At 48.6% G+C, this 12,263-nt stretch overlaps 1 protein-coding gene across 1 annotated transcript; it reads left to right on the forward strand.

The window, feature by feature from the left end:
- The first annotated feature begins 657 nt into the window (after positions 1 to 657).
- On the forward strand, positions 658 to 11,114 carry LOC149348654 (uncharacterized). The gene is made up of 2 exons (XM_089585873.1): positions 658 to 1,835; positions 10,934 to 11,114. The coding sequence occupies exons 1-2, from the start codon at positions 660 to 662 to the stop codon at positions 11,075 to 11,077; spliced, it is 1,320 nt and encodes a 439-aa protein (XP_089441999.1). The 5' UTR covers positions 658 to 659; the 3' UTR covers positions 11,078 to 11,114.
- The last annotated feature ends 1,149 nt before the right edge of the window (positions 11,115 to 12,263 follow it).

A 12,263-nucleotide genomic window follows, 5' to 3' on the forward strand; every position in this document is an offset into this window, starting at 1 on the left:
CGCGCTATCGTTTTCCCATTGAACAAGAAACGCGAGCTGTGATGCATTCCGGGAAAGGTCTAGTATTGGACAGTCGCAGGTATTAAGCGACAGCGTAAGGAGCTCGTTCAGGTGAAATCCCGGCTCCGCCCGTCGGAAAAAACCCAAAATTCCTGTAAATAGAAAAAGAAAATAGCCCCACTGCGCCAGGTGGGCAAGTAACGCGTATGCCACGAAGGTTTTTGTTTGTTCTTTATTCCCGTAGGCCACGAAGGGAAATTGTTTCAGGCGTGTTTGAGCGACACCCATTGAACGCGTGGTCGGGTGTATGGCTTAGTAACCTGTGTTTGGGATGTGTTCTGGTCTGACAGTAATGAAAAAAAAACAAACAGATATTGGTGTGGTGAATGGGGGCTTAACGTCCCAAAGCGACTCAGGCTATGAGGGACGATGTAGTGAAGAGCTTCGGAAATTTCGACCATCTGGGGTTCTAAAACGTGCAAAGACATCGCACAGTACACGGGCCTCTAGAATTTCGCCTTCATCGAAATTCGGCCGCCGCGGCCGGGATCGAACCCGCGTCTTTCGGGTCAGCAGCCGAGAGCCGTAAACATTGAGCCACCGCGGCTCTGGCTCCCCCGCCGCTGGCTGCGGAGACGCCCGCCGGTCAACCTCTCAACATGGCTCTGCCTGAACAACGCGGATACGACCCCACGACTCTGTCGTGGTCGTCTGTCCCTGCAAGCCAGCCAGAGGATGGCCCATCCACCATTTCGGCGCAGCAAGCTGCCCTTTTCCAAGTCGTTGAGAGCCGGCGCCGCCGCCGGCAGAACGCACGAGGAGCTGCAATGCCCAAGACTCCTCTTGACAACTCAGCAACAGGAGACGCTCGCGCTCCGTCTTCTAAATGTCCACAAAAGACACCAGTCTCCAAGTGGACGCCTAAGCCAACGGTCAGGATAAACCCTGACAATTACGTGATCGTGCTGAGGCCACGCAGTACGGTCGCCCTCAAGACAGCATTTCAGCACGGTGAGCTCGGCGCTGCCATTTCGCAACTCATCGGCAGACAGCATATGAATGCGATTACAGTTTCTCCCAATTGGGAACAGAACATTATCGTCTGTGGCACGCAGAACCCCGAGGTGGCTCAAAAGCTTCTGACGGACATCCAAATTACCACCAGCAAAGGATCGCTACCGCTTCACGGACACCTCAAGCTCACCGGTGATGTGTGTCGTGGTGTGATTACTGTGCATAACCTTGAAACCAGCGAATCCTTGAAACATAGTGTGCAGTGGCGCGGTGGTGAATTAGTCCATGTGCGCAAGCTGGGAACATCGAATGTAGCTGTGCTAACTTTCGAGCGACGCAGCGTTCCGCGCTACGTCCACTACAACGCAGAACTGACTCCCGTCAAGGAGTATAAGAAAACGGTGCCAGCGTGCTACCGTTGCGGCACGCTGGGGCACCGGGTGGACAACTGTCCCACCCCAGTCAAAGAAAGATGCGGCCTTTGTGGCCAGAACGTGGGGGTGGGTACTGAGGGGATGGCCCCCCACGTTTGCAATCCCGTGTGCATAATATGCGGGGGCCCGCACCTCACCAGCTCCCGCGAATGCACAAGAAAATTCATCCGGCTTCCGCAGCCAGGGCCCAGGCCGCCAATCAAGCCACCCAAGGGAGCCAATTCCGGCGCGACACGGGGCAGTCACGCCAACGGCCGCCAGCAAAACAACCAGAAGACGCCACGGCCTCCCCCTGGCAAGACAGCAACGGTACCGCCACCACCCGGAGCAGCGGAGTTCCCAGCTCTCAGCGCTTCATCTGGCGGCGCCGCCTGCAACCAACCCAAGGTAGGCAGCTGGGCGAGGGTCGCCTCCTCTCCTTCCCCTCCTCCCTCCTCCCCCACCAGCACCGCCGAGACGCAGGAACTCAAGCGCGAGCTCGCCCTCTTGCGCGCTCAAAACGAAAAACTAGCCAGCGAGCTTAACTCGCTCAAAGCCCAATTCCCTACTCCGCCCGCGTCGAGCGGCGAGGAAGAAAACATCACAGACAGGGAGATTACTACTCCTGTGGAGAGTCGCGCCGCGGCCCTGGAGACCCGGGTGACCGCGATTGAAACACAACTGGCTGACCTCCCCAAAATTATCCACGATACCATTGCGTGTCAGGTGGAGAGTGTCATCGCACAGGTGGTGGTGGTGAAAACTTTTAATTTCTGAAATAGAGTTTGGGAGCCACAGAGTGGCCACGCTACATGGTCGGCGTCCCTAGTCCGGGACACCGCATGACAATGCCCCGTCTCTAGCCCGTTTCACCAGAGCCCTTTGGGACTCAAGCGAGGAGCAGTTGAGAAGGGCAGTCTCCCATGCCTCTCTGGAAGGGGTAGGGGAAGGGGGGAGGTGGGGATTTTGAGTACATGCCCACACCATGTGGAAGATATCACAGGTCTCCCCACAGTGTGGGCATCGCCCATCCGTGTTAGGATCGTAATGCTTTAAGATTGCAGGACAGAGTAGAGTACCTGTCTGCAGGCGCCTTAAAGTTCGCTCCTCCGTCTTACTCAGCCCCTTTGCAGGGGCCGGGAAAAGGCGGTGGATGTCGCTATAATGCGTTATAATTTCCTTGAATCGCAGCAGCGGCTGGTTAGTCTCCGAGCCAGAAGAGCTGGGATGAGGAGCCCGGTGAGTAAGCGCTCGGGCAGCAGGTGACACAAGCCGTAACTCACATTATCCAAAAATGGATAAAAGACAATCCGCGCGTCCTTAAACACGTAGGGCCAATCAGGGACGCTAACCGCCCCTCCAAATTCAACAAAGTTATTCCCGATGAATTTGACTTCTCGGAAGACTCCTGCACGTCTGCGCCGGGCACTAGCGGACTGGGGAGTCTTAACAACGTAACCCCACCCTCCGCCTCCGACCATGGCCCCCAACCCTAAGTCGCGAGCAAGAACAACTCAGCCGCTTACACTAACGCAGTGGAACTGCCGTGGTCTCAAGAACCGCACGAAGCGGACTCATCTCCGCCTCTATCTTGAGACCTTTGAGTTCCTCGTTGCCGTGGTTGCCCTTCAGGAACCCGGTGCCGGGGCCAAACTAACAAACTACACTACATTTCAACACAACCCGCAGACATGTATACTTGTTCACAAGCAGTATACTGCGCAGGAGGTCACGCTCCCCACAACACCGCCTTTCCCATACACGATGGTGTCAGTGCTGCCCCTAAAGCGGTCTGACCCACCTGTACACATTCTAAACATTTACTGCCCACCTAAACTTAAGAACGTCACGTTCAATGAAATTTTCACCCAAGCTATGCAGGTGGCTGGAAGGGATCCCCTTCTGATCGTCGGGGATTTCAACGCCCCGAGCAGGCTATGGGGGTACCCCCGGGAGGACAGACGTGGGAGGAAGCTTGCGGAACTTCTTTCCACACTTGGACTCACTTTACACAATGACCCCGCCAACCCAACACGTGTCGGCAATTCGATTCAACGAGATACTTGCCCGGACCTCACATTTACACGCAACATACGCCATGCAGACTGGCTGAATACAGAGGACACTCTGGGTAGTGATCACTGTATAATCAACACAACCATTTACATGCGTCCCCTGAAACGTCCACTAACACAAGCTCGTGTCCCGGACTGGACGACTTTCCGCACCTCTCTACCCAACGTAGACCCCCTCCAGTCGGGATACGACGCATGGTCCAAATCGCTCACGTCTACACTCACACAACACGAAAAGCTGATACAGCTCACAGAAACACAAACGGACGTGGACAACCACTTGCTCCACCTTTGGGAGGCCCGCCGCAGCCTCACCAAACGATGGAAGAAACAGAAACATAACAGACGCCGGAGAGACGTAACCAGCATACTCTGCCCTTTTTGCAGTTGTGAATCGGCTCAAGATATCCTGCGATACCCACCTTCGTCACCAAAAAGAAAAAGAAACAAGGGGGCGTCGCCGACTGCCCGAAAGCCTACCTGCGCATGCGAATTCGACAAGTGACAGCGCCGTAGCCAGCATCGCACTACAAGAAGGGACGCACGGACATCGTGGGACCTTTTGGCAGCAGTGGCAGCATACCAACACCCTGTGCACAACGTAACCAGCATACTCTGCCCTTTTTGCAGGTTGGTCTCGAATTTGTCATTTTTTGCATAACAGATCGTACTTAGAGCCGCTGCCACTGCTGCCCACTATGCCTCCTTCTGAAAGTGTTACATGCTTGTGTTGTGATGAGGAATGTACGGAGAGTGAAGGGATACTTTGCTCGGAATGTAGTTACCGATATCACTTCGGAAACTGTTCGAATGTGTCTGAAAACACATTTAAGTCAAAGGGCGAGTCTTGGAGAAACGCATGGCGTTGTCCCACTTGTAGAACTAGTCGGTCGAGGGGTGCGCAAGAAAGCAAGCCCAAGACCGAACCCGACTTTTCAGCTCTTTTGGTTGCCCTGCATGAAAAGGTGGACGGACTCGTAACACTCAAGCATACTGTTGAAAGTATCGAACAATCAGTTCAGTTAATGTCCAGTCAGTATGACGAGATACTGGCACACATCCGTCGTCAGGACAAAGAAATAGGCGAGCTGAAGAAACGTGTTGACAAAATCGAAAACAGCGAAACAACAAGTGATAAAGCTGATATCATGAAGGAAGTTGATCAGCTAGAATGGCAGACCAGGAAACTTAACCTTGAGTTTCATGGCATCCCCGTAACTGACAGAGAAAACCTGCTGTCAAAGGTAAATGAAGTAGCAAGAAAGATTAAGGTCCCGGAATTAACCGATAACGACATTGCTGCCATCCACAGGCTACCCGCGGCAAAGGGTAAGGTGCCAGGGATCATCGTCCGTTTTGTTAGGCAGTCGGTAAAGGAAGCAATTCTAAACCAAAGAAAGGAACTGAACACTCCAAATGAGCCACGCCACATCCTTGAGAACCTAACGAAAAGAAACAGAACATTGCTGTCCAACGTGAAAAGCTGGGCACTGATACATGGCTTCAAGTATGCGTGGCATCGAAATGGGAACGTCTACGTTCGTCAGACAGACGGTCAAAACGCTATCATCATTCGCCATCAAAGTGATTTAGATAAGCTTGCTTAGGTCCCTCGATCCCCGATTTTAACCATGGCTCCAAAGTTCACCATGGCTGACGCAAATTACGTTTTGCCATCAGATGTTTTGACGTTATCTGCCAAGGAATACTCTAATTTTCTTAAGTTTTTTCATCTCAATGTGCAATCCGCGAAAAATAAAGTCGCTGAACTTGAAACATTGTTCGCCGAATTCCAGTCCCAATTTGACTTTGTGATGTTAACGGAAACTTGGTATGTTGACAATTCAAACACCTTGAATTTGAATTTGTACAGTAATTTTCATCTGAACAGAACTGTCGGTCGAGGCGGTGGAGTTTCAATAATGGTAAAAAGGGAACTTTCGTGTGAACTTTTGTCGGCCTATTCATGCATCCATCCAGATTATGAAATTCTGTCATTAAGATACGACAAAACCATTGTTTCTGTTGTTTACCGCCCCCCATCTGGAGACCTTCGCAATTTCTTTGCCTTGTTGGAATCTTTTCTGGCCTTCGTTGGTGATAACATGTACGGTGTTGTACTTGGCGGTGACTTTAATATCAACATGCTAGCTGATACAGCAGCTAAGCGAGAAATGGAACAACTCATTCAGTCCTTCGGATGCACAAATGTTATCAGCTCTCCTACCCGCGTTACCACCACGTCTGTGACGCTTCTTGACTTATTCATAACAAATAGATACACATCATCATGCAAAGCCGGTGTAATATGCACAGATATTAGTGACCATAATGCCATATACTTCTGCGTTGAGAACAACAACGCACGTCCCAAGAGCGCACCTGTTTTTTACCAAGAAATAACACCTAAAACTTTAGAACTTTTTAGACACGTAATAAACAGCTTCGACTGGAGGAATGTCCTCCGAGAAACAGAACCGGATTCTGCATATAACTTATTCTTGAGTAATTTTGTGAGATTATATAATTCTACGTTCCCTCAGAAGCATCTAAGGCAGTCAAAAAAGATCCGTAAGCCATGGATAACACCTTGTTTGCTCACCAGAATCCTAGCAAAAGATAGGATGTACAAGAAGTTCCTAAAAACACGTGATCCCAATTTCTTTAAAGCATACAAAACTGTGCGTAACAAATTAAATAAAGACATCAGAGCTGCTAGAGATGAATATTGTCGCAATTCCTTCTCTAATCCAACATCAAGGACCGACATAACTTGGAAAAAGCTAAACATGTTACTAAAGCCTAGCAATCCAACTCAAGTTAAAACACTTATTCACCAAAATGAAGAATGGTCTGGCAAGAAGTTAGCAGATGGATTTAATGACTTTTTTGTGGAACTGAAAAGAAATGAATATGATGAAATGGCTTTGAATTACATAAAGTGCACCGTGGATCACACCTGTTTCTTAAGTCCTGTTACAGAGGCTGAGGTAGTGTCAGTATTTCTGGCATTAAATAACAGCGGAAGTAGCGATGCTGACGGTATTAAGATTAAACCTGTGAAACATGTCCTCGACATAATTGCACCCTATATCACACATATATTTAACCTTTGTCTAGTCAATGGCGTGTTTCCACAGAAGATGCAGACTGCGAAGGTAACAGTTGTATACAAAAAGGGAGATAAAAATGACTTTGCAAACTATAGGCCATTGTCAATATTGCCTGTTTTCTCCAAAGGGTTTGAAAAAATAATTTTGTCCCGGATGAATAACTTCTGTAATAAGCATAATATAATGACACCTTCACAATTTGGATTTCGGAAAAATCTGTCAACGGAACTCGCTTTGTTAGAACAAAAAGAATTCATTTTAAACTCTTTCGATGACAAATGCTTAGCTTTAGGAATATATGTAGATTTTTCGAAGGCCTTTGATCATCTTAACCACATGTTACTGCTTAAAAAGCTTCAGGTATATGGTTTCCGTGGACAATCCTTGTTACTTTTGAGCAGTTATCTAAGACATCGACAGCAGTATGTAGAATTAAACGGTCACCGATCAGATGTCAAAGCTATCTTATCTGGTGTGCCCCAAGGCAGCATCTTGGGCCCATTCCTTTTTAATATATATGTGAATGACATAACACAAATAGACAAAGAAACAAAAATTGTAATATATGCAGACGACACCACCTTGCTTTTTTCCGGGTCATGCGCCTCATCTATGATTGCAAAAGCAAACACAACGCTTACTCAACTTGAAAAGTGGACAAGATTTAATGCCCTCAAGATTAATACCTCAAAAACTAAAGCTATTATTTTCCGCCCCAAGAATAAGAACATCCAAAATAATGATGGTATATTTCTTGATAATTTTAAAATAGATGTTGTTAGCTCTTTCAAAATACTAGGTGTATTTTTCAATGAGAAAATGACTTGGGACGAGCACATAAATTACATAGCATCTAAACTATCCCGTGTCATAGGAACAATTTACGCTCACAAAAACATTCTCCCTGTAAATGTGAAAATGCTTTTGTATAAGTCATTGTTCTGCTCGCATCTTAATTACTGTCACTTGGTATGGGGAAATACATCTTTCACAAACCTCCGAAAATTACTTACCCAACAAAAAAGAATTCTTAGAATAGTATATAATGTAGCATATGACCACCCATCCAAACCACTTTTCGAGAAAGGGGACATAATGCCAATTAATGATTTATATGCATACTACTTACTCTTTAAATACAAAACCGAAAATAAAAACAATACTCCTTTCATTGCCACACTGGCTTCATTATGCAAAAAACACGCATCGTACAAAACAAGAAACAACGAAATATGGCACATTTATGCATACAGAACAGGGTATGGCAAACAGATGCTTAGGTATAGTCTACCGCACTATCTCAACCTCTGCCATAGTCACAACATGACTGTTGAGCACTCGAAAAAAAAAGAGTTGCAAAACTTTGTTTCAAGTATATGTAACCGGGTGTAACTTTGAATTGTAATTTCTGTAATTTTGTATAATTTTTGTGGTTGTTATTTTGTAACTTCTAAATTGTAATTCCTGTAATTGTGTTTAAATTTATGTTATTACAATTTTGCAATTTGTAATTTTTGTGTAATTTTGCCTTTACGTTTGATTTTTACGCGTTACAAAGTGTTACAGTTGTGTCAGAAAATAGGTTCTGTTCATGCTTCCTTTATTTCGTTAGTATTACTGCCACGTTTTTCTTTTTTTCTTTTCTTTCTTTTTTTAAGTTTTGCCGGTATGCTGTTATGTTGTCTGCATATTTTCCCTGTACAAGTTATATCTATTTTTGGGGAGGCGAGAGCTCGTCAAGCTACACCCCTAGCTTTTTCTCTCTGCCTCCCTCATCCTTGTGATGAAAAATAAAGGCATTATTATTATTATTATTAAAGAAACGCATCCTCGAACTCACACAACAGGCAGCAGAATATGCTACTCAGCTAGCCGACACTAACTGGGTGGACCGGTGCAACGCGGCTGCGCGCCAGATGTCTGGCCGCAACACGTGGCGCCTATTCCGCGCTCTCATTGATCCAATACAAACACGCACGGAAACCCAGCGCCACTTACATAGGGCCTTGCACAACTTTAAAGGATCGACAACACAGCTAGCGCACACGCTCAGGGATCGATACCTGTGCACCACTAAGGACCCCCGGCCGGCGGCGTACTCTTATGCAGGCGAAGAGAACATGGAGCTGGACACTCCGTTCCAGCTCCACGACCTCCGGGCGGCCTTAAGCAAGATGAAGCGGGGCACTGCACCCGGGCGCGACAAGGTTACGGTCAAGCTCTTGGCCAACCTTCCCGACGCAACCTACGCCGCACTCCTCAAATACATCAATAGCATTTGGGACGGAGAGACTCCTCTCCCTCTAGATTGGAAATCGGCTCTCGTGACCTTCATTCCGAAGGCCGGCAAACCTATTGATGTGGAGAACCTTCGCCCCATCTCCCTCACGTCTTGTGTCGGCAAGCTGATGGAGACGATGGTGCGTGACAGACTCTCCGATTATCTCGAAACACAGCACATTTTCGCGGACACTATGTTCGGTTTTCGTCCTCACAAGTCAGCACAGGATATACTTCTGCAGCTCCACCACGACATTTTAGATCCTGTAGAATGTCCCCACAACGACAAGGTGGTCCTGGCCTTGCATCTTAAAGGCGCATTCGACAACGTCAAACATGAAGTAATCCTGGACCACCTCAGTAACACCAACTGTGGCCACAAAACATTCCATTACATAAGACAATTTCTTACAGACCGTCAAGCCTATATACGCATACAAGATGCGGAACACGGGCCATACACCATCGGCTCGAGGGGAACACCTCAAGGCGCGGTCCTGTCTCCCCTGCTCTTCAATTTGGCAATGCTTCGTCTTCCCTCCAAATTGTCTTCTCTGCCCGGGATACATCACGCTCTTTATGCGGATGACATTACAATCTGGGCCACGCAAGGTAACCTGGGCCACATGGAGTCCTGCCTGCAAGCAGCGGCAACCCTAGTCGACGACTACGCGGCCTACTGCGGACTCCAGTGCGCCCCAGCTAAATCAGAATTTGTGCACTTACGTCCCTCCCCTCGGGACACAACACCGCTTCGCATCAGTCTCCCCTCGGGACCGATCCGGGAGGCCAAGGAGATCCGCGTCCTTGGCCTCTTCATACACCACCAACGAAGAGTCGACACCACCCTAGCCAAACTTCGCACGGTGGGAGACCAGGTGGGCCGCATGGTCCGCCGGGTCTCCAACAAGCGGGGCGGATTACGAAGCAAGGATGCACTGCGGCTTGCCCATGCTTTCGTAACGAGTAGAATCCTCTACTCAACTCCCTACTTGCACCTGCGCAAACACGATGATGACCAACTGGAGGTCATCCTGCGGAAAGTCATCAAGCGGTCTCTCGATCTCCCGGTCACCACGTCCAACCAGAGGCTTCTGGCTTTGGGCGTGGTGAACACATTTAGGGAGCTTCGAGAAGCCCACTTAGTCAACCAATACACGCGTCTTTCACAGACCACGTCCGGTCGCCGCCTCTTGGACCGGCTACACATCAAACATGACTACAACATTGAGGAAAGGGAGAGAGTGCCAGAACCCTGGAGACGCGCCCTCCGGGTCCGACCCCTTCCCCGCAACATGTCCAGAGAAGACCATAGCGGTCGTCGCCAGGCGCGCGCGGAAGCGTTGGCGCGATACTATGGTAACCAAGAACACGTGTATTACGTGGACGTTACCGGCCCACACCACGGGGGGTGGTACACGGCCGCAGTCGTACACAACACAAACACAGTTAACGGGCTCACTTTCAAAGCCTACAACGCAACACACGCGGAGGAGATTGCCATTGCTCTGGCTCTCACGAATCCCAAGTCAAAACACATCATCACCGACTCGCGAGGGGCCTGTCGGAACTACGAGTTGGGCTGGGCTCCCCCGCTTGCCTGGCGCATACTGGAATATAGCTGTCGATGCGAAGATCCAACTCCACGCAACCTGATTTGGGCCCCCGGTCACCAGGGACTCCAGGGAAACGAACAGGCCGATCAGGCCGCCCGCGCACTCTCTCCCCGGGCTATCTCCCTGTCCTTAGAAGGGTACTCCCAATCAGACAATCTGGCCCTTACATTCAAACAAATCACCGATTACTACAAGGAGGAGCACCGGCGCTACCCGGCCCCTTGTAAGGGTCTGGATCGCGCTGACGAGCGCCTCCTCATCAAAATTCTTACTAACACTGTGCTGTGCCCGGCGGTGCTTAAACATTTCAATACATCCTTTGATGGCGCGTGCCAGTTCTGTGGGGAGGTGGCTGACACCTTTCACATGGTTTGGGCGTGTCAGTCAAACCAATCTATCCCCCCCAACCTCAACCCCACCAGAGAGGACTGGGAGGCGGCCCTGCTCTGCTGTCAAGACCTAAAAAGCCAACAGGCTTTGGTTCAACGGACGCGGGCGGCGTTGCTTGCCAATGGGGCACCGGAATAGGGGCTCCACCCAGTATTGTAAGGGGAAAGGGCCAATAGGGTCCTACCCCAATCATCTTTCTGTAAAAAACTTAATTTCCCATAAATGTTTTTCACCACCACCGCGGAGCCAGACAAATATTAATATGCAAATTACGCGCCAGAAATTGGACGGAATGAAAAGGGGTGTTATGGTGCTTCAGTGTACTGGAACAAATGGTGTGTATGTGCACAAGTGGCGTAGTATGCCGTGCTCTGTAAGCTAGATAAGGATTGATCATAGGTAATCAATAATTGAGATTGTAATCGATGATCGTTATCGGTAAAGTGATTGTGGATTGGTAATCGCTAAGAAATAAGAAAAGGAAAAAAGACGAAAAGAAGCTACCGAGAATCTCACGGAGCGGAAGGTGTACGTCACATTACTTAAAAAGAGATAATGCGTGCAAAAGAAGACAGGACGAAAGAGAAGGCACGGACAAGCCAGGCGTCTCATGACGCCTTTCCCCGAGGATTGGCAATGCTCAGTATCGTGAATGCACCTCACGCCTTTCGTATTTGAATCAATATTGTGTTTCAAATGTGTGTCGTAACATTATTGGTGTGTAAACAGGTTTCTCGGACGATTCCAATGCTTGCTTGCTCATCCTCCTTTATTTACGGCACATTCCGCAGCATCGATGCGATGCGTGATGTTTGTTCAGGGCCTTAAGCCGCTCCCCCTCATGACGCTCGTCGCTGATTGCGCTCGCACGTATGCACCATATGCCTGTGTAAAGAAAGAATACACACCACAAAACTAATTTTAGTCTTGTTATCATGAAGGACAAGAAATTTCGGTATGTAACAGAAAATTTTTCGGTATTTTGTATCTCTACGCTGTGCAATCTACAACTGGCTGGTTCAAAAAAGACACTGAACAACTAGAAAGTTTCTGTTGACGCCGAGCATATAACTGAGACGGCGGCAGTACTCAGACAACAGAGTGATTTCAAATGCGTACTTACGTCTTAGCAGCACGACGTCGCCGTCATAAAGTCCGCCTTCTCCGCCGTGGCCTCCACCGCTAAAATGTCAGTAAATGTCACTGTTCACCACTCACGTCTTTCGGACTGAAGTTTTTCAACACTGAGACAAGGACGACAGGGTTCCACCATACTTGCACTGGACGTACGCATGGAAGGCGATGTCATCTTCGATCGTGGATTGATCAAGCAACACGAGGAAAGGAACACAAAAATGTATA

This window comes from Amblyomma mixtum, chromosome 4, assembly GCF_055824585.1.
Source record: "Amblyomma mixtum isolate Tamu chromosome 4, ASM5582458v1, whole genome shotgun sequence".
Classification (NCBI taxonomy): domain Eukaryota; kingdom Metazoa; phylum Arthropoda; class Arachnida; order Ixodida; family Ixodidae; genus Amblyomma; species Amblyomma mixtum.

Bases quoted from the DNA above. Each gene is read 5' to 3' on its own strand.
- LOC149348654 (XM_089585873.1), top strand. From the start codon at position 660: ATGGCTCTGCCTGAACAACGCGGATACGACCCCACGACTCTGTCGTGG. The intron at 1,836-10,933 runs GTAGGCAGCTGG...CAACCCCACCAG, and splicing joins CCGCCTGCAACCAACCCAAG to AGAGGACTGGGAGGCGGCCC.